Raw genomic sequence first — 22,833 nt, 5'->3', positions numbered from 1 at the left:
TGAGGGTTTTGGACCACACCAACGATGTGAGTCAGACTTCAAATCCACATGAACTGGCTTGTGGTTTAAATTCTCAGAAATTTTTTTTTCTTCTACCAGTGTCAGAGTTGAGATATGCAAGTTTTTGTTAGTTTGTTTGTTTGTTTGCTATGCATTACTGTGTTGTGGGATTGTTTGTCTTTCCCTATATCCAGTTTTATACAGGTGTCGCCTTTAACTGCCATCTTAGGCATTATTTCCTTTTTTGGGACATAATAAATACATCTTACATCTGATGACGTCTTAGGTTCAATGGAGTAAGTATACCTTGGGGACCTTTATGTTTTGGCATATTGAAATTACCTCACTCTTTTTCATGACTGCGTCATATCCCATTGAAAGTACGCAGCATGATTTTTATGTTAACCCTTATTTTGCTATCACAGTCAAGGCAGGAATGAAGATCCTTATATATAAGTTCTTGCAAACATGGAAGAATATTTATTTCATTGATTTAGCAGTGTTCAAGGCATTAAGTGAACAGCAGCAAGACCAAGTTCCTGCCTTCATGAAGCTTACATTCAACTTGAGGGTGGGAAGTGAGACAGGAAAATAAATAAGGTAGCTTTTAATACACAGAAACTAAGAGGTCATGAAAAATGTGGAGTAGGGCTAATGATGATGCTATTTCTTATAATATGATTAAGGAATAAAATTTAAGAAGAGATCTGGATGAAGCAAGGCAATAGGTCAGTAATGACCTGGGGGAATGAGTATCCTAAGCAGGAGAAACAGCTGTTGTGAGTAATAATCGTTTAGAATGACCTTGGCGAAAAGCCGGTGTGGTGAGAACAGACTGAGTGAGGTAGAAAGTGAAAGATAAAAACACGGCATGGAGATCGTGGTTAATCAGGAGCTGGTTTGTAGTTCATGGTCAAGTAAGCCATGGTAAAGTATTTGGATTTTACTGTGAGTGTGATGGGCAGCCTGAGAAAGTTGTAAACAGAGGAGTGCCATGATCTGATTTACATTTTTAAAGGATCAGTTTGATTGCCATGTGGAAAATTCACTGTAGGGGGACACAAGCGTAAAAGTAAGAGTACCCTTTAGGAATCCATTACAGCAGTCTAGGTTAGAAATCTTCAAACTGAGAAGTAAAGCATACTCTGGCAGGTGTACAAAGATTTTCTAAGGACACAAGGACACAGTTTTATGGAAATCAATCTTCAGATGATTGACTTCCATATTTACCTTTTCCTGAGAAAATGTAGTTATCCTGCCATTTTACCATTGCATCCTGTTCTGTCACAATCACCCTTCTTAGTAAAGCTTATCTGTTATCTACTCCCATTCTCACTGTGATTCTTTGCCCTTGCGCCTGGGATGTGAAACCATCAGACAATTCAAAATGCTGATGTTGGCAAAGCTTTCTTTAATCAAGACACCCAAGGACCTCCTGGTTTTGTCTGCCTTACCTGTCTTTTTGGAAGTGGTGAAATGTGTCATTAGAAGTATTGAGATATTGTGAATTTATACATATTGTAATGTGAAGTGGTGATCATTTTTGTTTAGTTACATTGCCCCTGAGATTATTACCAAATTATGGTACCAAAAAATTTATCAAGTTACATCGTGCGAGACTTTTTGGTACTATCATTTGATAACAATCAATGTTTTGGTACCAGACTACAAAGATAATATAATTAATTTTTTAATGAAGAAAGATTAGGGTATTAGTAAAAATGTGAGTGTAATATTTTTACGCAGATTTCAAAGTTGCCTTTTGAAACTTCATGTAATTTAAATTAGTATTGTTCATTGCAAAAGTTAGAAAATTGTGTAAGACTATAGAAAAGGTTATGATATCTGATGTACTGTTAAAAAACCCATCACTTCCTTTATATTAATATATTTTTTTCAGAAACCACTGTACTTCACAGAATACATGAAATACAGAAAACTGTGATTAGACTATGAGAAAAATTGCCTTACAAATTGATGAATACATAGATGATTCCAGTTAGTCTCAGTTAATAATTTATGAGTTTTCTTCCAGTGAAGAAAATGGCATTATTAATACAAATTTGATATTCAAAGTATTGTTTAGGAATAAAACTGTGAAGAGATTTTATAAAACTTTTAATACTTTTATTTGAATTGATTGTGTTTTATTTGATTAAAATCGTGCTCAACTATCTCCAGAAATGGGAGTGTAATGAATGGGCAAAAGGGGGTGCTTATTGCTATAGTCTGTACTTTAAATTCTATTTTCATTTAGGAACACTGTCTTCACAAACAGACTTCAGTTGCCAAATAGTTAGTCCTGGTTTTTATGGAACATTCAGTGCTGACACTAAAATATAAATGGTATTAAGTTCAGGACATTAAAATTACATCTTTGTAAAACAACATATGAGGGAATTAAATCAATTTACATCTGACTCATAATCAAAAATGAGATAGGTTGCCATGAAGATGCATATCAACATATTTATTTGTCCAAAAAAATGAAGTCAGACTGTCTGATAGAAAGCAAGTCTGATATGGCCATTTAGTTTAAGTTCAAAAACAGTTTTGCCAATTAGGTAAATGGTAGACATTTTTTATACTTCAAATGAGCTAAATCTGTAACTTTTAAGATTTTGGTGAAAGTGATAAGATAAAAAATTATTAAAAATAATATTTTGATCTTTCCAATTTCATTAATATTAGGCTTAACATTTTTGGGACCGCCATTTCTGCTAAAAACAATAAATAATGCTCACTACAATATATACATATAGATCAAAGCTCTCATCTTAAAAGCATTTAAGAGGCGATAATATAGGACGAAATTATCAGGAAAAAACCTGAGTGAAGACATGAACCAAAGAAGTAATGGAAGCACTACAACTGTTTTTGTTTTTTGTTTATTTTATTTTATTTTAGAGACAGGATCTTGCTATCACCCAGGCTGGAGTACAGTGGTGTAATTACAGCTAACTGTAGCCTCAACCTCCCAGGCTCAAGTGATCCTCCCATCTCAGCCTCCTGAGACTACAACCATGTGCTACCATGCCTGGAAATTGTTTTTTCTTTTTCTTTTTCTTTTTCTTTTTTTTTTTTTTAAGAGATGGGATCCCACTGTGTTTTCCAGGCTGGTCTCAAACTCCTGGGCTCAAGCAATTCTGCTTTGGCCTCCCAAAGTGCTGGAATTGCAAGCATGAATCACCATGCCCAGTCCAAAGCAATTTTTATCATGAGGGTATTTGCAGAGCTGGGCAGAACTTGAGCTTTGGTCTTCATAGCAAAAATGAAAGCCAGACAGTGGAATGATGTCTTCAATGTGCTGAAAGAAAATAGCTGCCAACTTAGAATTCTGTACCAACTTAAATAAGTTTTCAAAAATAAAGGTGGAAAAAAACATTTTCTCACAAACAAAAACTGAGTTTGCCACCTGCAAAACAAATTATATATGTATGGTATAAAACAATAATCATAATAAAAAATGTGGGTTTAACAGTAATTAAGATACATGACAACAAACAACCCAGATATTCACCAGTTGATTAATCAATAAACAAAATTTGGTATATCTATGCATTGGAATATTATTTGGGCATAAGAAGAAAGTACTGATGCATGATAGAGCATGGATGAACCTTGAAAGCATGCTAAATGGAAGAAGCCAGTCACAAAAGACCACTTTTTACATGATTACAGTTATATGAAGTGTCCAGAAGAGGCAAGTCTACAGAGACAGAAAGTAGATTAATAGTTTCCATGAGCTAGGGATTTGGAAGAAGTGGAGAGTAACTACTAATGAGTATGAGATTTCTATTTCGGGGTGATGAAAAATGTTCTAAAATTGATTGTGGTGATGGTTACACAACTCTGTGAATATACTACCACATCTAGCTAATTAAATTGTGCACTTTATATGGGTGATTTGCATGGTGTGTGAATTATATCTCAATAAAACTATTGTTAAAAACATGCATGATAATACTCATGTATAATTTGGTAGGGGAAGGATGGATTGAGTTAAGACATTCTAAAGTCCTTGAGAAAGAGGATACAGGTCTTGATATAGTAGGCGTATTTGTTGACTTTCTATAGTAGCCATTAAAATTACACAGTGTATAACTTCTAAACTGGTAGAGAGAACATAGTGGAATAATAAAAAAAAAAATCAATCGAAAAGTTACCAAGAAATAATACAGAATAACACCCAAAAGTAAGATAGTATATTTAAGCCCAAATATATCACTAAATATATGGAATATAAATGGATCTATGACTCTTGTTAAAAGAGAAAGATTGTCAGATGGGATATAGAATGAAATCCAACAATAATCTTTTTACAAACAGCCACCTTAGGAATAAAGATTCCAGCAATTTGGGAGACTGAGGCAGGAGGATCACTTGAGTCCAGGAGTTTGAGACCAGCCTGGACAACATAGACCCCATCTCTACAAAAAGTAAAATATTAAAAAAAAATTTAAATACAGAAAAGTTGGAAGTGAAATGATGGAAAAAGTCATACTATGTAAATTACTAGAAAAACAAAAGTTGATATAGCTGTATTAATATTAGACATAATAGACTTTAAGACAAAAAGCACTTCTAGAAATAAAGAGGGACATTTTGTGGTGATCAAGATTTTTGTTTGTTTTGTTTTGAGCATTGGTTTCACCAGAAGCCCAAATCCCAGTATTACCCAGTATACCAACGTGCAGGTTGTTACATGAGTATATTGGATGATGCTGGGATTTGGGCTTCTGGTGAAACCATTGCTCAAATAGTGAACTTAGTCCCAGTACGTAGTTTTTCAACCCTTGCCCCCTGCTCCCTCCCCTCTTTTAGAGTCCCCAGTGTCTATTGTTTCTACCCTTATGACCATGTGTACTCATTGTACTTAGAAGTGAGAACATGCAGTATTTGATTTTCTGTTTCTGCTTTAATTCACTTAGGGTAATGGCCTCCGACTGTAGTCATATTGCTGCAAAGGACATAATTTCTTTCTTTTTATGGCTGTATAGTATGCTATGATGTATATGTACCTCATTTTCCTTCTTTCCTTCCTTTCCTTCCTTTCTTTCTTTCCTTCCTTTCTTTTCTCTCTTTCTCTTCTTCTCTCGTTCCCTTCGTCCCTTCCTTTCTTTCCTTTCTTCTTTTCACTTTGTTTCCCGGGCTGAAGTGCAGTGGCATGATCTCGGCTTACAGCGGGCTTGACTTCCTGAGCTCAAGCGATTCTCCCACCTCAGCCTCTCGGGTAGCTGGGACCACAGACATGTGCCACCATGTCTAGCTAATTTAAAATTTTTTATTTTTTAGAAATGAGGTCATTCTGTGTTGCCCAGGCTGGTCTTAGACTTTGGGGCTCAGGTGATCCTCTTACCAGGGCCTCCCAAAGCACTGGGGTTACAGGCATGAGAGCCACCACGTCTGGCTTTTGTGTGTGTGTGTGTGTGTAGACAATCTCACTCTGTCACTCTGGCTGCAGTGCTATGGCACGATGACAGTTCACTGCAGCCTCAACCTCCCAGGCTCAAGCGATCCTCCCACCTCAGCCTCCTGAGTAGCTGGGACTATAGGTGTGTGCTACCACACTCTACATTTTCTTTATCCAATCCACTGTTGATTAGGTTGATTCCATGATTTGTTATTGTGACTAGTACTACAATAAAATATGAGTACAGGTGTCTTTTTTTTTTTTTTTTTTGAGATGGAGTTTCGCTCTTGTTGCCCAGGCTGGAGTGGAATGGCGCGATCTTGGCTCACTGCAACCTCTGCCTCCTGGTTTCAAGTGATTCTCCTGCCTCAGCCTCCCAAGTAGCTGGGATTACAGGCATGCACCACCATGCCCGGCTAATGTTGTATTTCTAGTAGAGATGGGGTTTCTCCATGTTGGTCAGGCTGATCTCGACCTCCGGACCTCAGGTGATCTGACCGCCTTGGCCTCCCAAAGTGCTGGGATTACAGGCGTGAGCCACCGCGCCCAACCTACAGGTGTCTTTTTGGGAAAAAAAAAAAAAAAAAATTCTTTTCTTTTCAGCAGATACCCAGTAGTGAGATTGCTGGGTTGAATGGTAGGTTTATTTTAAAATCTTTAATAAATCTTCATACTGTTTTCAATAGAGGTAGAACTAATTTACATTCCCACCAATAGTTCCCTTTTTTCTGCATCCTCACCAACGTCTGTCTTTTTAAAAAATTTTTTAATAGTAGACATTCTGACTAGTGTGAGATGATACCTCACTGTGGTGTTAATTGATATTTCTCTGATTAGTGATCTTGAGCATTTGTTCGTGTGTGTTGCCTCTTTTGAGAAGTATCTATTCGTGTCCTTTGCACACTTTTTAATGGGGCTTTTTATTTTCTTATTGATTTAAGTTCCTTATCGATTCTGGGTATTTGTCCTTTGTCAGATGCATAGTTTGAAAATATTTTCTCCTATTTTGTAGGCTGTCTGTTGACTGTGTTGTTTCTTTTGCTATGCAGAAGCTCTTTAGTTTAATTAAGTTCCATTCATCAATTTTTGTTTTTGTTGCAATTGCTTTTAAAGTCTTAGTTACAAATTATTTGCCTAGGCCAATGTCCAGAAGAGTTTTTCCTGGTTTTCTTTTAGGGCTTTTATAGTTTGAGGTCTTGGCTGGATGCAATAGCTCACACCTGTAATCCCAACACTTTGGGAGGCTAAAGCAGAAGGAGTGCTTGAGGCCGGGAGTTCAAGACCAACCTGGGAAACATAGCGAGACCCCCACCTCTACAAAAAATGAAAATGAAAAATTAGCCAGATGCAGTGGCATGCGTCTGTAATTCTAGCTACTCCTGAGGCTGAGGTGGGAGAATCGTGTGAGCCCAGGAGTTTGAGATTACAGTAAGCTGTGATTACACCATTGTACTCCCATTCTTTCCTGAATGACAAAGTGAGACCCTATCTCTTAAAAAAAATTATAGGCCAGGCGCGGTGGCTCATGCCTATAGTCCCAGTACTTTGGGAGGCCAAGGTGGGCGGATCACCTGAGGTCAGGAGTTCGAGATCAGCCTGCCCAACATGGCAAAACCCCGTCTCTACTAAAAATACAAAAAATTAGCCGGGTGTGGTGGCAAGTGCCTGTAATCCCAGCTACTCAGGAGGCTGAAGCAGGAGAATCTCTTGAACCCGGGAGGTAGAGGTTGCAGTGAGCCAAGATTGCACCACTACACTCCAGCCTGGGTGATAAGAGTGAAAAAAATATATATAGTTTGAGGTCTTATATTTAAGTTTTTAATCCATCTTGAGTTAATTTTTATATATGGTAAGAGTTAGGGGTCCAGTTTCATTCTTCTGCAAATGGCTAGCCAGTTTTCCCAGCATCATTTATTGAACACAGTGTCCTTTCCCCATTGTTGATTTATTTTTGCTAACTTTGTCGAAGATCAGTTAGTTATAAGTGTGTGACTTTATTTCTCGGTTCTCTATTGTGTTCCGTTGATCTATTTTTGTACCAGTACCATGTTATTTTGGTTGCTACAGTCTGTAGTATAGTTTGAAGTTTGGTAATGTGATGGCTCTAGCTTTCTTCTTTTTGCTTAGGATTGCTTTGGCTATGTGGGCTCTTTTTTGGTTTCATATACATTTTAGAATTGTTTTTTCTAGTTCTGTGAAAAATAACGTTGGTAATTTGATACGAATTACATTGAATCTGTAGATTGCTTTGGGCAGTATGATCATTTTAGTGAAACTGATTCTTCTAATCCGTGAGCATGGATTGTTTTTCCATTTGTTTGTACTATCTGTGATTTCTTTCAGCAGTGTTTTGTAGTTCTCTTTGTAGAGATATTTCACCTCCTTGGTTAAATATATTTCTACTTTATTTTTGTGTGTGTGGCTATTATTGTAAATGGGATTGAGTTCTTGATTTGGTTCCCAACTTGAACGTTGTTGGTGTGTAGAAATGCTACTTGTTTTTGCATGTTGTATCCTGAAACTTTACTGAATCGTTTATTAGGTCCAAGAGGCTTTTGGAGGAATCTTTAGGGTTTTCTAGGCATAGGATCGTGTTGTCGGTGAACAAAGATAATCTGACTTTCTCTTCTCCTATTTGGATGCCTTTTATTGCTTTCTCTTGACTGATTGGTCTGGCTAGGATTTCCAGTACTACTGAATAGGAGTAATGAAAGTGGATACCTTTTTCATGTTCCAGTTCTTTGGGGGAATGCTTTCAGCTTTTGCCTATTCAGTACGATGTAGGCTGTGGGTTTGTCATACATAAATGGTTCTTACTAGTTTGAGATATGTTCATTCGATACCTGGTTTTTTGAGGTTTTATTTTTTTTTATCATGAAGGGATATTGGATTTTATCAAAAGGTTTTTCTGTGTCTATTGAGATGATCATACAGTTTTTGTTTTTAATTCTGCTTATGTGGTAAATTACATTTATTGATTTGCATATGTTGAAGCATCCTTGCATGATGATAAAGACTTGATTAGCCAAGAAAATCTAATTTTAAATTTGTATATACCTAATTACAAAGCCTTGAAATATACAATGCACAAATTCAGAGAACTACAAGGAGAAATAGACACATCCACAAATAGACATATCTACAATCATAGTGGAAGATTTTCTCTTTCAATAATTAAGAGAATAGTGTTTAAAAAATCAGTAAGGATTTGGAAGATTGGAACAGCATGATAAGCAAATCTAATGAATTAAGCATATTTAGAACACCACACCAAACAAGTAGAGGATTCTAAACACACATACGTTTCCCCCCAAAATTGCTAGTATACTATGATACAAAACTATTCTCAAAGTTCAGTGCATGAAAACAATTCAGAGAATGTATCAGAATGAATATTATATTGAAGCTAAAAATAATTCAGTAGTAAACAGGAAGGTACATTATGCTTGGAATTTTTAAAACATTCTAAAGTGGGTCAAGAAGTAATATAATAGAAATTAGAAAATATTTTAAACTTATTGTTAAGGAAAATACTTAAAAATTTGTGGAATGTATCTGAAGTAATACTTACAGGGAAATATGTAGACCTAAATATTTCTATTAGAAGAAGAAAAAAGGCTAAAAATTGATGATCTTAGGTATCCTTCTGGAGAAGTCAGAAAAAGAATAAAACCCAAAGGAGAAGGAATGAAATAATAAGAACAAATGTAGAAGGAAGGAGAAGGAAATAATATGAACAAATATGGACATTAGGCCGGATGTGGTGGCTCACGCCTGTAATCCCAGCACTTTGGGAGGCTGAGGCGGGTGAATCACGAGGTCAGGAGATCGAGACCATCTTGGCGAACACAGTGAAACCCTGTCTCTACTAAAAATACAAAAAAATTAGCCGGGCGTGGTGGCGGGCGCCTGTAGTCCCAGGTTCTCGGGAGGCTGAGGCAGGAGAATGGTGTGAACCTGGGAGGCGGAGCTTGCAGTGAGCGCAGATCGTGCCACTGCACTCCAGCCTGGGCGACAGAGCGAGACTCCGTCTCAAAAAAAAAAAAAAAAAATGGACATTAATAGAAAATACAGAATAGAGTGGGTCAGTAACCTCATATCCTTCAAGCCTTCACCCAAATGCTGCCTTCCCCATGAGGCCAGTCCAAACCACTGTATTTAAAATTGTGATTTCATCCCTTTCACAGCTACACCAGCCATCTGGGGTCCCCCTACTTTCTTCCATATCACTTATCACTCCTTAAAATACTTTCTGATTTCTTTTAAATTTTAAGTATATTGTTTTTGCCTTCCTCTTTACATTTGAATTGTAAGTATGAGGATTTTTGTTTACTTACATGTCTCAAAAAAGAGGCACATGTTAGCCTCTCTATATTTATCGAATAAATGAACAAGCCACAATAGATTTCTTTGAAAACTGATAAAATTGACAATTATCTGATATGTCAAGAAGAACAAAAGGCATAAACAATAAATATTAGGAATAAAAAGGGTGACATGACTTTAACAATAAATGACATTATTTGAGCAACTTTATATGCCAATATATTAGAAAACTTAGATGAATTAGACAGATAGCCAGAAAAAAATTAAACTGTCTTCATGAAGAAGTAGAAAACCTGAATAGTCCTATAGTCATTTAAGAAATTAAATCAGTGGTTATAAATATTCCCAGGAAGAAAATTCTAGGTCCATAAGTCTTTGCTAGTTTTTCATTCAGAGGTAAAGAAATAATTTCATACTTAATACAGATTCTTCTAGAACATGACAAAAGGGGGAACACTCGTTAAGTCATTTTGAGTTACCTGGATAACCTGAAGATATTATGAGAAAGAAAAATGGAAGTGCATTCATGACACAAATACAAAAGTCCTAAACAAAAATGTTACCAGGCTCAATCTGGAAGATGATAATAAATCATGACACAATTCAGTTTATCCCAGGAAGGCAGAGTTGATTTAATATGAGAAATTAAATAGATACAATTAGATTGAGTTAGAAATTCATTTAATGCAATTTACCATTTGATAGGTTACAGGGCACTTTCTTAGTCTGATAAAAATGTCTATATTTTTTAACACCTTTTAGATAAAAGTGTTTTTATCTATCACAAAAGAGCTGAAATTAACAAACACTGACTGGGATAATAATTGTGGGAGTGTACATTGGAAACAATGACGTTGGGAGTGTAAATTGGAATAACTACTCTGGACAGTTCATCTTTAGTAAAGTTGAAAATGTGCGTACCCATCAGTTTTATTTCTAGGTACATACAATAGAAAACCCCTTGCAGACGGACAGCAGGGTAGATATATTCAAAGGTTTATAGCAGCATTAATGATAGTAAGAAACTAGAAACAATCCAATGTCTAGCAATAGAAAAAAGGATAAAATCAATGGATTACTATTCAGCAGTGAAAATATACAGCCATAGCAATATCTATCAACATGAATGAATTTTACAAACCATAATGTATATCTAAAGAAGTAAATCACAAATAAGGGCAAATACCGTATTTTTCCACTTAGATATCTAGAGTAGTCAAACTCATATAGACAAAGTAGAATGGTGAGTGACAGGGCTGGGGGCAATGGGAAGCTATTGTTTAATGTTTAATATCGTTTAATGGTATACAAGGTTTCAGTTTGGGATGCTGAAAATGTTCTGGAGGTGGGTTGTGGTGATGATTATACATCAGTGTGCATGTGCTTAAAACCACTGAATTGCACACTTGAAAATGGTTAAAATGGCTGGGCAAGGTGGGTCACGCCTGTAATCCCAGAACTTTGGGAGGCCAAGGCAGGTGAATCACTTGAGGTCAGGAGTTCAAGACCAGCCTTGCCAACATGGAGAAACCCCATCTCTACTAAAAATACAAAAATTAGCCAGGCGGGGTGGTGGGCACCTGTAATCCCAGCTACTCGGGAGGCTGAGGCAGGAGAGTTGCTTGAACCTGGGAGGCGGAGGTTGTAGTGAGCCGAGATCGCGCCATTGCATTCCAACCTTGGTGACAGAGTGAGACTCTGTCTCAAAAAAAAGAAAAGAAAAGAAAAGAAAATGGTTGAAACGGTATATTTTATGTTATGTATACTTTGCCACAATTTAAAAAAAGCAAATCACAATAATATACATAAAGTATCATTAAATTTACGTAAGGTTCAAAAATCTGTATTTTTGAGATATATACATAAGAAAACTATAAACAAAAATAAGGAAATGATCACAAAGTCAGAGATTATCTGTAGGGGTAATTTTTATTGTAAATCAGTATATAATTTTTGGCATGGGAGGTGAAGGAATTCAAAGAATTGCATGATGTTACTATAACCTATTTTGATTGACTTTTTAATATAAACCAGATTTCTCTCTCATGTATTTATAAAAATTAAAAATAAAAATAGAATTAATCTGAATTTCTGTTTCATTCAGCAATAGCTAGCATTTATCCATGGATTATGAGCTAACCAGAAAAAAGAAAAAGCCCAACATTTCATCAAGAGATGTACATCCAGGAAAATGTTAGTTTTTATGTTTAACATTTAGTTATCAAAATTTATAATATGTTACTTTATTCAGTTGTATAGTGAAAATAAGATTAACTCAATCTAGAGCAGAATTTTTAATACTTAGAGACAAGGGAAATAAATTTTTTAATTTAAATTTTTATTCATATTTTTATAACAAATATAAAAGGAGCAACAAAAGTTTTTCAAGTATATTAATTAGGATAAGATTCCGTGAGGGAAGTGGCATGGAAATACGAACTGAAATAGAAACAGATTAACATTTTTCTTTTAAAAAAGCTTGTTTATATTTTAAATTGGTCATTAAATCTCTATGATATGTAGATTCCATTGGATATATCTTTTTTTGAGGTGAAGTCTCCCTCTGTCGTCCAGGCTGGAGTTCTGTGGTATGATCTTGGCTCACTGCAATGTCCGCCTCCCAGGTTCAAGCCATTCTCCTTCCTCAGCCTCCCGAGTAGCTGGGATTATAGGTTCCTGCCACTATGCCTGGCTAATTTTTTATATTTTTAGTAGAGATGCGGTTTCACCATGTTGGCCAGGCTGGTCTCAAACTCCTGACCTCGTGATCTGCCCGCCTCAGCCTCCCAAAGTGCTGGGATTACAGGCATGAGCCACCACACCCGGCCTTCCATTGGATATATCTTAAGCAGTGATGGATATACTTCACAGAGTACTGTAAAAGTTTTATTTTAAGGATCATATACTTGAAAGGACAATATTCACAGCTATTTAAACTCATGATAAAAAGTTTTCAGTGACACCTTAAAAATGTGTAGGGCCGGGTGCAGTGGCTCACGCCTGTAATCCCAGTACTTTGGGAGGCCAAGGTGGGTGGATCACTTGAGGTCAGGAGTTTGAGACCAGCCTGGCCAACATGGTGAAACCCCATCTCTACTAAAAATACAAAAAGTTAGCCTGGAGTGGTGGCAGGCACCTGTAATTCCAGCTACTTGGGAGGCTGAGGCAGGAGAATCCCTTGAACCTGGGAGGCGGAGGTTTCAGTGAGCCAAGATTGTGCCAGCCTGGCACGACGGAGCTAGAGTCTGTCTCAAAAAACGAAAAGTTTAAAAGTGAAACATATAGTTCATCCACTGCGATGGGAAGGAAGGCAGACGAAAATATAGATAGGCTCAAAGATTTGGTGTGTAAAGATTTTTCTCCTCTGAAAAGTTCTATTTTTTCAGTGACATAAGAGGTAAAGTCAACAGCTGAGAGTAGTGGAAGAGAGGATTTTGGAGGTTTGAAGTGAGAATGAAATAGTTGTGGGAATTCTGGACAGTGCTTAGAGTCTATTTTTTTAAATTTATTTTTTAAATTTTATTTTTCCATAACTTATTGAGGTACAGGTGGTATTTGGTTACATGAGTAAGTTCTTTAGTGGTGATTTGTGAGATTTTGGTTCACCCATCACCCGAGCAGTATACACTGCACCATATTTGTAGTCTTCTATCCCTTGCCCTCCTTCCACTCTTCCTCCCAAGTCCCCAAAGTTCATTGTGTCATTCTTATGCGTTTGTGTCCTCATAGCTTAGCTCTTACTTATCAGTGAGAACATACAATGTTTGGTTTTCCATTCCTGAGTTACATCACTTAGAATAATAGTCTCTAGTCTCATCTAGGTCACTGCAAATGTGTTAATTCATTCCTTTTTATGGCTGCATAGTATTCCATCATATATATATTTATATATGTATGATACGATATATATATACACACACATATATATATCACAGTTTCTTATCTTTATCTACTCGTTGATTGATGGGCATTTGCGTTGGTTCCACGATTTTGCAGTTGCAAATTGTGCTGCTGTAAACATGTGTGTGCCAGTGTCTTTTTTGAATAATACCTTCTTTTCCTCTGGTTAGATAGCCAGTAGAGGGATTGCTGGATCAAATGATAGTTCTACTTGTATTTCTTTAAGGAATCTACACTGTTTTCCATAGTGGCTGTTCTAGTTTGCATTCCCACCAGCCTTGTGGAAATGTTCCCTCTTCCCCATATCCATGCCAATATTTACTGTTTTTTTTTTTTATTTTTTGATTATGGCCATTCTTGCAGGAGTAAGGGGGTATCACATTGTGGTTTTGATTTGCATTTCCCTGATCATTAGTGACACTGAGCATTTTTTCATATGTTTGTTGACCATTTGTATATCTTCTTTTAAGAATTGTGTATTCATGTCCTTAGCCCACTTTTTGATGGGATTGTTTGTTTTTTTCTTACTGATGTGCTTGAGTTCATTGCAGATTCTGGATATTAGTCCTTTGTCAGATGTATACATTGTGAAGATTTTCTCCCACATTGTGGGTTGTCTCTTTACTCTGCTGACTGTTTCTTTTGCCATGCAGAAGTTCTTTAATTAGGTCCCAGCTATTTATCTTTGTTTTTATTGCATTTCTTTTGTGTTCTTGGTCATGAAATCCTTGCCTAAGCTAATGACTAGAATGGTTTTTCCAATGTTAACTTCGAGAATTTTTATAGTTTCGGTTCTTAGTTCTAAGTCCTTAATCCATCTTGAGTTGATTTTTGTATAAGGTGAGAGATGAGGATCCAGTTTCATTCTCCTACACGTGACTAGCTAATTATCCCAGCACCATTTGTTGAAAAGGGTGTCCTTTCCCCCACTTTATGTTTTGTTTGCTTTGTCGAAGATCAGTCAGCTGTACGTATTTGGGTTTATTTCTGAGTTCTCCATTCTGTTCCATTGGTCTATGAGCCTATTTTTATACCAGTACCACACTGTTTTGGTGACTGTGGTCTTATAGTATAGTTTGAAATCAGGTAGTGTAATGCCTCCAGATTTGTTCTTTTGGCTTAGTCTTGCTTTGGCTATGTGGACTCTTTTGGTTCTGTATGAATTTTAGAATTGTTTTTTCTAATTCTGTGAAGAATGATGGTGGTATTCTGATGGGGATTGTGTTGAATTTGTAGATTGCTTTTGGCAGTATGGTTATTTTCGCAATATTGATTCTACCCATCCATGAGCATGAGATGTGTTTCCATTTGTTTGTGTCTTCTGTGATTTCTTTCAGCAGTGTTTTATAGTTTTCCTTATAGAGGTCTGTCACCTCCTTGGTTAAGTATATTCCTAAGTATTTTATTTTATTTTTGCAGCTATTGTAAAAGGACTTGAGTTCTTGATTTGATTCTCCGCTTGGTTGCTTTTGGTGTGTAGAAGAACTACTGATTTGTGTACATTAATCTTGTGTCCAGAAACTGCTAAGTTCTTTTATCAGTTCTAGGAGCTTTCTAGGGTTTTCAAGGTAAACTATCATATTGCCAGCAAACAGTGACAGTTTGACTTCCTCTTTACCAATTTGGATGCCCTTTATTTCCTTCTTTTGTCTGATTGCTCTGGCTAGCACTTCCAGTACTATGTTGAAGAGGAGTGGTGAGAGTGGGCATCCTTATCTTGTTCTAGTTCTCAGAGGGAATGCTTTCAGGTTTCTCTATTCAGTATTATGTTGGCTGTGGGTTTGTCATGGATGGCTCTTATTACATTAAGGTATGTCCCTTTTATGCTGATTTTGCTGAGAGTTTTAATCATAAAAGGATGCTGGATTTTGTCAGATTCTTTTTCTGCGTCTATTGAGATGATCATGTGATTTTTGTTTTTAATTCTGTTTATGTGTTGTTTCACATTTGCATATGTTAAACCATCCCTGCATCCATGGTATGAAACCCAGTTGATCATAGTGAATTATCTTTTTGATGTATTGTTGAATTCAGTTAGCTAGTATTTTGTTAAGGATTTTAGCATCTATGTTCGTCAAGGATATCGGTCTGTAGTTTTCTTTTTTGGTTATGTCCTGTCCTGATTTTGGTATTAGGGTGATGCTGGCTTCATAGAATGAATTAGGGAGGGTTCCTTCTTTCTTTATCTTGTGGAATGGTGTCAATAGAATTGGTACCAATTCTTCTTTGAATGTCTTGTAGAATTCTGCTGTGAATCTGTCTGGTCCTGGACTTTTTTTTGTTGGTAATTTTTAAATTACCATTTCAATCTCACTGCTTGTTATTGGTCTGTTCAGAGTATCTAATTCTTGCTGATTTAAGCTAGGAGGGATGTATTTTTCCAGGAGTTTATCCATCTCTTCTAGGTTTTCTAGTTTATGTGCATAAAGGTGTTTATAGTAGCCTTGAATGTCTTGCATTTCAGTGGTGTCAGTTGTAATATCTCCCATTTCATTTTTTAGTGAGATTATTTGGATTTTCTGTCTCCTTTTCTTGGTTAATCTTATTAGTGATCTATCAATTTTATTTATCTTTTCAAAGAATCGGCTTTCTGTTTCATTTATCTTTTGCATTTTTTTGATTCAATTTCATTTAGTTCTGCTCTGATCTTGGTCATTTCCTTCCTTCTGCTGGGTTTGGGTTTGGTTTGCTCTTGTTTCTCTAGTTCCTTGAGGTGTGACCTTAGATTGCCTGTTTGTGCTCTTTCAGATTTTTTGATGTAGGCATTTAGGGCTATGAACTTTCCTCTTAGCACCACCTTTGCTGTATCTCAGAGGTTTTGATAGGTGGTGTCATTGTCATTCAGTTCGAAGAATTTTTCAATTTTCGTCTTGATTTCATTTTTGACCCAATGCTCATTCAGCAGGTTATTTAATTTCCATGTATTTGCATGGTTTTGAAGGTTTCTTTTGGAGTTGATTTCCAGTTTTATTCCACTTTGGTCTAAGAGAGTGCTTGATATAATTTGAATTTTCTTAAATGTATTGAGGCTCATTTTATGGCCTATCATATGGTCTATCTTGGAGAAAGTTCCATGTGCTGTTGAATAGAATGTGTATTCTGCAGTTGTTGGATGGAATGTCCTGTATATACCTGTTAAGTCCATTTCTTCCAAGGTATAGTTTAAATCCATTGTTTCTTTGTTGACTTTCTGTCTTGATGACCTGTCTAGTGCTGTCAATGGAGTATTGAAGTCCTCCATTATTATTGTGTTACTGTCTGTCTTCTTAGGTCTATTAGTAATTGTTTTTATAAATTTGGGAGCTCCAGTGTTAGGTGCATATGTGTTTAGGATTGTGATATTTTCCTGTTGGACAAGGCTTTTTTTTTTTTTTTTTTCTGAGATGGAGTCTTGCTCTGTTGTGCAAACTGGAGTGCAGTGGCGCGATCTCGGCTCACTGCAACCTCTACCTCCTAGGTTCAAGTGATTCTCCTGTCTCAACCTCCTGAGAAGCTGGGATAACAGGCACCCACCACCACGCCTGGATAATTGTTGTATTTTTATTAGAGACAGAGTTTCACCATGTTGGTCAGGCTGGTCTTGAACTCCTGACCTCAGGTGATCCACGCCCCCCCAACCCGGCCTCCCAAAATGTTGGGATTATAGGCGTGAGCCACTGGACCTGGCCTGGACAAGGTCTTTAACCATTATACAGTGTCCTTCTTTGTCTCTTTTAACCACTGTTGCTTTAAAGTTTATTTTGTCTGATGTAAGAATAGCTACCCCTGCTCGCTTTTGGTGACCATTTGCATGAAATGCTTTTCCATCCCTTTAAGTTTATGTGAGTCCTAATGTGTTAGGTGAGTCTCCTAAAGGCAGCAGATAGTTGGTTGGGGAGTTCTTATCCATTATATGGTTCTGTATCTTTTTTTTTTTTTTGAGACAGAATCTTTCTCTGTCGCCCAGGCAGTGGGCGTACAGTGGTGTGATCTCAGTACCCTCCACCTCTGGGCTTCAAGTGGTTCTCCTGCCTCACCCTCCCAAGTAGCTGGGATCACAGGTGCATGCCACTACACCCAGCTGGTATTTGTATTTTTAGTATAGAGTTTCACCATGTTGTCCAGGCTGGTCTCGGACTCCTCACCTCAGGTGATCCCCCTGCCTCAGCCTTCCAAAGTGGTGGGATTATAGGCATGAGCGATTGCTTCTGGCCTCTGTGTCTTTTAAGTGGAGCATTTAGGCCATTTATATTCAATGTTAGTATTGAAATGTGAGGTACCGTTGCTTTCATCATGCTCTTTGTTGCCTGTATACTTTGGTTTTGTTTTTTGTTTTTGCTTTTAAACTTGCATTTTTGTTTTATAGGTCTTACGTGATTTATGCTTTAAAGAGGTTCTGTTCTGATGTGTTTCCAGGATTTGCTTCAAGATTTAGCAGTTGTTATAGTGGTAGTTTGGTAATGGTGAAATGTCTCAGCATTTGTCTGTCTAAAAATGACTGTATCTTTCCTTCGTATATGATGCTTAGTTTCGTGGGAGACAAAATTCTTGGCTGACAATTGTTTTGTTTGAGGAAGCGGAAGATAGGTCCCCAGTCTCTTCTAGCTTGTAGGGTTTCTGCTGAGAAATCTGCTGTTAATCTGATGGGGTTTTCCTTTATAGGTTACCTGGTGCTTCTGTCTCACAGCTCTTAAGATTCTTTTTCATCCTAACTTTGGATAACCTGATGACAATGTGCCTAGGCAGAGATTTTTGCAATGAATATCCCAGGTCTTCTTTGTGTTTCTTATATTTGGATGTCTAGGTCTCTAGCAAGGCCGGGGAAGTTTTCCTTGATTATTACCCCAAATATATTTTCTAGCCTTTTAGAATCCTCTTCTTCCTCAAGTACACCAATTATTCTTAGGTTTGGTCATTTAACATAATCCCAGACTTCTTGGAGTCTTTGTTTATATTGTCTTATTCTTTTTTCTTTGTCTTTTTTGGATTGGGTTAATTGGAAGACCTTGTCTTCATGCTCTGAATTTCTCTCTTCTACTTGTTCAATTCTATTGCTGAGACGTTCCTGAGCATTTCGTATTTCTGAAAGTGTGTCCAAAGTTTCCTTAATTTTTTATTGTTTTTTCTTTAAGCTATTTCCATAAATATTTCTCCCTTCACTTCTTGTATCATTGTTTGGATTTCCTTGCATTGGGCTTTGCCTTTTCTCTGGTGCCTCCCTGATTAGCTTAATAACTAACCTCCTAAATTCTCTGTCAGGTGAATCAGGGATTTCTTTTTGGTTTGGATCCATTGCTGGTGAACTAGTGTGATTTTTTCCAGGTGTTGAAGAGCCTTGTTTTGTCATATTACCAGGGTTGGTTTTCTGGTTCCTTTTCATTTGGATAGGCTCTGTCAGAGGGAAAGTCTAGGGCTGAAGGCTATTGTTCAAACTCTTTTGTTCCATGTAGTAATATCCCCCTTTTCCTATGGACGTGGCTGCCTGTGAACTGAACTGCAGTGATTATTGTCTGTCTTCTGGATCTAGCCACCCAGCGACTCTACCCAGATCCAGGCTGGTACTGGGGGTTGTTTGCACAGAGTCCTGTGATTTGAACCGTCTATGGGTCTCTCAGCCATGGATACCAACACCTGTTCCAGTGGAGGTGGCGGAGGGTGCAGTGGACTCCGTGAGGGTCCTTAGGTTTGGTGGTTTAATGCTCTGTTTTTGTTCTGGTTGGCCTCCTGCCAGGAGGTGGTGCTTTCCAGAGAGCCTCGTCTGTGGTAGTATGGAGAGGGACCAGCGGTGGGTGGGGCCCTAGAACTCCCAAGATTATATGCCCTTTGTCTTCCACTACCAGGGTGAATAGGAAAGGGCTATCAGGTGGGAGCAGGGCTAGGTGTGTCTGAGCTCAGACTCTCCTTACGCGGGTCTTGCTGTTGCTGCTGTGGAAGATGGGGTGAGATTCCCCGGTCACTGGAGTTGTGTACCTAGGAGGATTATGGCTGCCTCTGCTGAGTCATGCAGGTTGTCAGGGAAGTAGGGGAAAGCTGGCAGTCACAGGCCTCACCCTGCTCCCCTGCAAACTGAAGGACCAGTCTCACTCCCACTGTGCCATCTGAACAACCCCGAGTCTGTTTCCAGGCGAAGGGTGAGATGGACTTAAAAACTTGCCCGAGGCTATCTGCCTCCCAGCTGCGAGAGAAAAGGACTTTAGCTTTCCCCCACTGCCTGTGAAGTCTGCATGCCAATTCATGCCCTTCCCCAAGTTCTGGCCAGGAGGCTTTTTGCCCCATTCAAATTGTTACACAGTTCAGCTAGAGAATTCCTTCTCCCTATGGAGTTTTACCGTCTGCTCCTCAGGCCACCCTCCCAATGGATCCCTGTGGTGCCAGGCAGGAATGGGCTGCTTGGGGACCCAGCGAGCTCCCAGGGCCTTTCTGCTGCTGCTTCTGCTCCTGTATGTCGCTCGGTGTTCCAACTTGACTCAGCTCCAGGTAAACTGGGAAACTTCTCCTGCAAATAGACCCTCAGCTTCTCCAGTGGGAGTGTGTGTTTGTGAGAGGAGGGTCTCCCTTGCCCACTCGCACAGTTCGGGCGCTCACAGTATTTCGGGTGTCTCCCAGGTCCTACAGGAGCAGTTCGCTTCCTTCAGGGTGTCTGTGGGTCCTCTTGGGATTGCTGGTTTGTTCTTGTAGTCGATCTGGAGCTAAAATTCACAATCTGGAGTCTATTTTAAAATTATGGTGATAAATTTGAGCCCATGTGTGTTTTTCTCTGATAAGGTTCTGCTGCTCGTATTGCTAGCACAGAACAAATGTAAAGTTGAGTTTCACTAGAACTATGATTTAGCCAACTGAGCTTTTTAGAGGAAGAGGAGAACAGAGGAAGTGGAGGTATATAAGTTAGTGATAAGGGCGATGAACTGTGAAATCTAACCTGGGAAAGGAAGAAATGAAGGTGTGGAGGAGGTAGATGAACAGTGAAAAAGTGGTAGGGGCAATAGATTAGAGATCCCAGTGGAGCTAATGGAGTCTATGATCATCTTAGAGAAGGTGAACCAAAAAGAGAAGATCCAAGAGTCTATACATCCCAACAATTAACCACTCTTTCTATGGATTCTTCTCAAATTTAGATGGTGCTCTTCTTTTTAGCTTTCCCCTGTGAAAATGGAGGAGAGATCGTTATCACAGAAATTGCTTTCATAGCTGCTTCTGTAGCAATGACCTCTTTGCTAAACCTCAATTCTACAGTTCTAGTGCCTGCAAGAATTGCCTGAATGCTCTACCAGCATTTTCTACTAATTATATGTAAATTATTTTTAACAATTCTTCATTCAAATTCACCTGTTCTGGATGCCATTCTCCCTCTATGAGTCTCTCTCCTGACTCTTTCCTCTCCTTGCCTCCAGTTTTAATCATTACTAAGTAAGTTAGCTTGTAAAATATTTATTGGATCTTCTCTACATTTCCAGGGCCCACCGACCTTGTTGGCCCATCCAGTGCCCATTCAGCTCCCTATCTTGCACCTTTGTTTCCCTCTTTTTGGGATATCTTCCCTTGAATGTTAAAATCCTTTGGCCACAAATTTAAATGACATCTATTCTATAAACACTGCCACGACTTCAGTTTATTGGATTTTGTTAATTGTTGCCAAAATGGTATCCTCTTTATGTTTTTTTCTCCAATACCAGGTTAATTTTCAAAATTGTATTCTTTATAGCCACAGCCCTTCTCAAAAACTTTTAGGAGTTTTCTGTTTCTCCTAGAATAATGTCCAAACTCTTTAGCATAGGCTCTAGCCTTCTTTCACATTCTCATTTTCTTCACCTCTTCTTGGAGTCTTTCTAGGGCCCACTGAACTTGTTGGCCCATTCATTGCTCTTTCGATCCCCTATCTTGTACCTGCATTTCCCTCTTCTTGGAATATGTTCTCTGACTGGTAAAAATCCTTTGAGCACAGATTTAAATACCACCTACTCTATAAACATTTTACACGCTCCTCACTGTTGAAAATAGTCTCTCCTTCCTCCAAACTTGCAAAATAACTCTGTGTATACCTGTTAGTCATAAGAATACTTTTCAATTTTATAAGCGTACAGTTTTCAAACTGCTTTTACATATGTTTTACTTTATTCTCTACAACAAGAGGAGGTTTTCTTTAGCACCATTTTAAAGATATGGAAACTGGGAATGAGAATTATTTAAATTACACGTACTTGTCACTGTCACCCTTTGAATAATTTATATTCTTATTTTTCTTGTTCCCAGACTTTGTCCTTCAATGCACTGAATCAAAGCTTTCACTAATAGGCAGTCTTATTTGTTGAATGAATGCATGAAAGGCTGGTTTTATGAAAGCAAAAATGTTTTTCATAATTAGTATTTGAAAAGATGTGTTTTTCAAGTAACTTGCATGTTAATAGCTGTTTTTTATGATGTGGACTTTGTTAAGTCTGGCAGTAAGAAAAAAAAAGTCACCAAAGCTGAACGATTGAAGCTGCTACAAGAGGAGGAAGAGAGACGACTGAAAGAGGAAGGTACAAAATAAATAGTGATACTATATACGTATACAGGTAACAGTCACGATAGGTTGGCCTTCTGTAGTACAGTCAATATTTTTTCAAAGTTCTTTAATTTTAAATTTTAATCTGTTTTATAATAGATACCTATCATTTAGAAAGTATCCAGAAAGATGTTAGTACATGCCAGTCTCTTTCAGATATATATTGAAATAGGGTTGCCAGAGATAAAATACAGTAGCCCAGTTAAATTTAACTTTCAGATAATCAAATGGATAATTTGGGATAATTTGCCCCATGCGATACTTGGGACATACTTAACTTTAAAAAAAGAAAATTGTTTAAATAAAGTTTCGGTGCTGTAGAAGAAATAGCACTCAAATATAAAATTTTCTTTTTAATTCTTAGCAAAGCAAGGTACTTCTATAGAAGGGTACGCTCTCACCAATGGAGCAATGGTGGGCACACATTTGGACAAGGGAGGGGAAGGGGTTCTTATCCCTGGCGCATGTGGCCCCTGCTGCTGTGTTGTTCCCCTATTGGCTAGGGTTAGACCGCACAGGCTAAACTAATTCCGATTGGCTAATTTAAAGAGAATGACGGGTAAGCGCTTTGGCGGGAGTCAGGACAGAGCAGGTAGCAGGAAACCGGAATGAGTTAGGGTGGAGGAGGTGATCAGAATGAGTTAGGGTGGAGGAGGTGATCAGAATGAGT

At 37.9% G+C, this 22,833-nt stretch overlaps 1 protein-coding gene across 4 annotated transcripts in view; it reads left to right on the top strand.

Annotated features, from left to right (window-relative positions):
- CASC1 (cancer susceptibility candidate 1) overlaps positions 1-22,833 on the top strand; it is a 101,874-nt gene that overhangs the window by 6,705 nt on the left and 72,336 nt on the right. For 2 of the 4 annotated variants that reach the window (XM_011994789.1, XM_011994788.1), the window contains one exon: positions 22,053-22,137. The exons of 1 other annotated variant lie outside the window; for it this stretch is intronic. In XM_011994789.1, coding sequence (XP_011850179.1) covers positions 22,053-22,137 — 85 coding nt within the window. Of the gene's footprint in view, positions 1-2,257; positions 2,296-22,052; positions 22,138-22,833 lie in introns of all 4 variants that reach the window. One more of the 4 variants, XM_011994790.1, reaches the window with a different exon arrangement.

The sequence above is a fragment of the Mandrillus leucophaeus genome, unplaced genomic scaffold, assembly GCF_000951045.1.
Source record: "Mandrillus leucophaeus isolate KB7577 unplaced genomic scaffold, Mleu.le_1.0 Scaffold461, whole genome shotgun sequence".
In the NCBI taxonomy this organism is placed as follows: domain Eukaryota; kingdom Metazoa; phylum Chordata; class Mammalia; order Primates; family Cercopithecidae; genus Mandrillus; species Mandrillus leucophaeus.
Note: the sequence above shows the minus strand (reverse complement) of the source record. Positions and strands in the feature narration are given on the sequence as shown.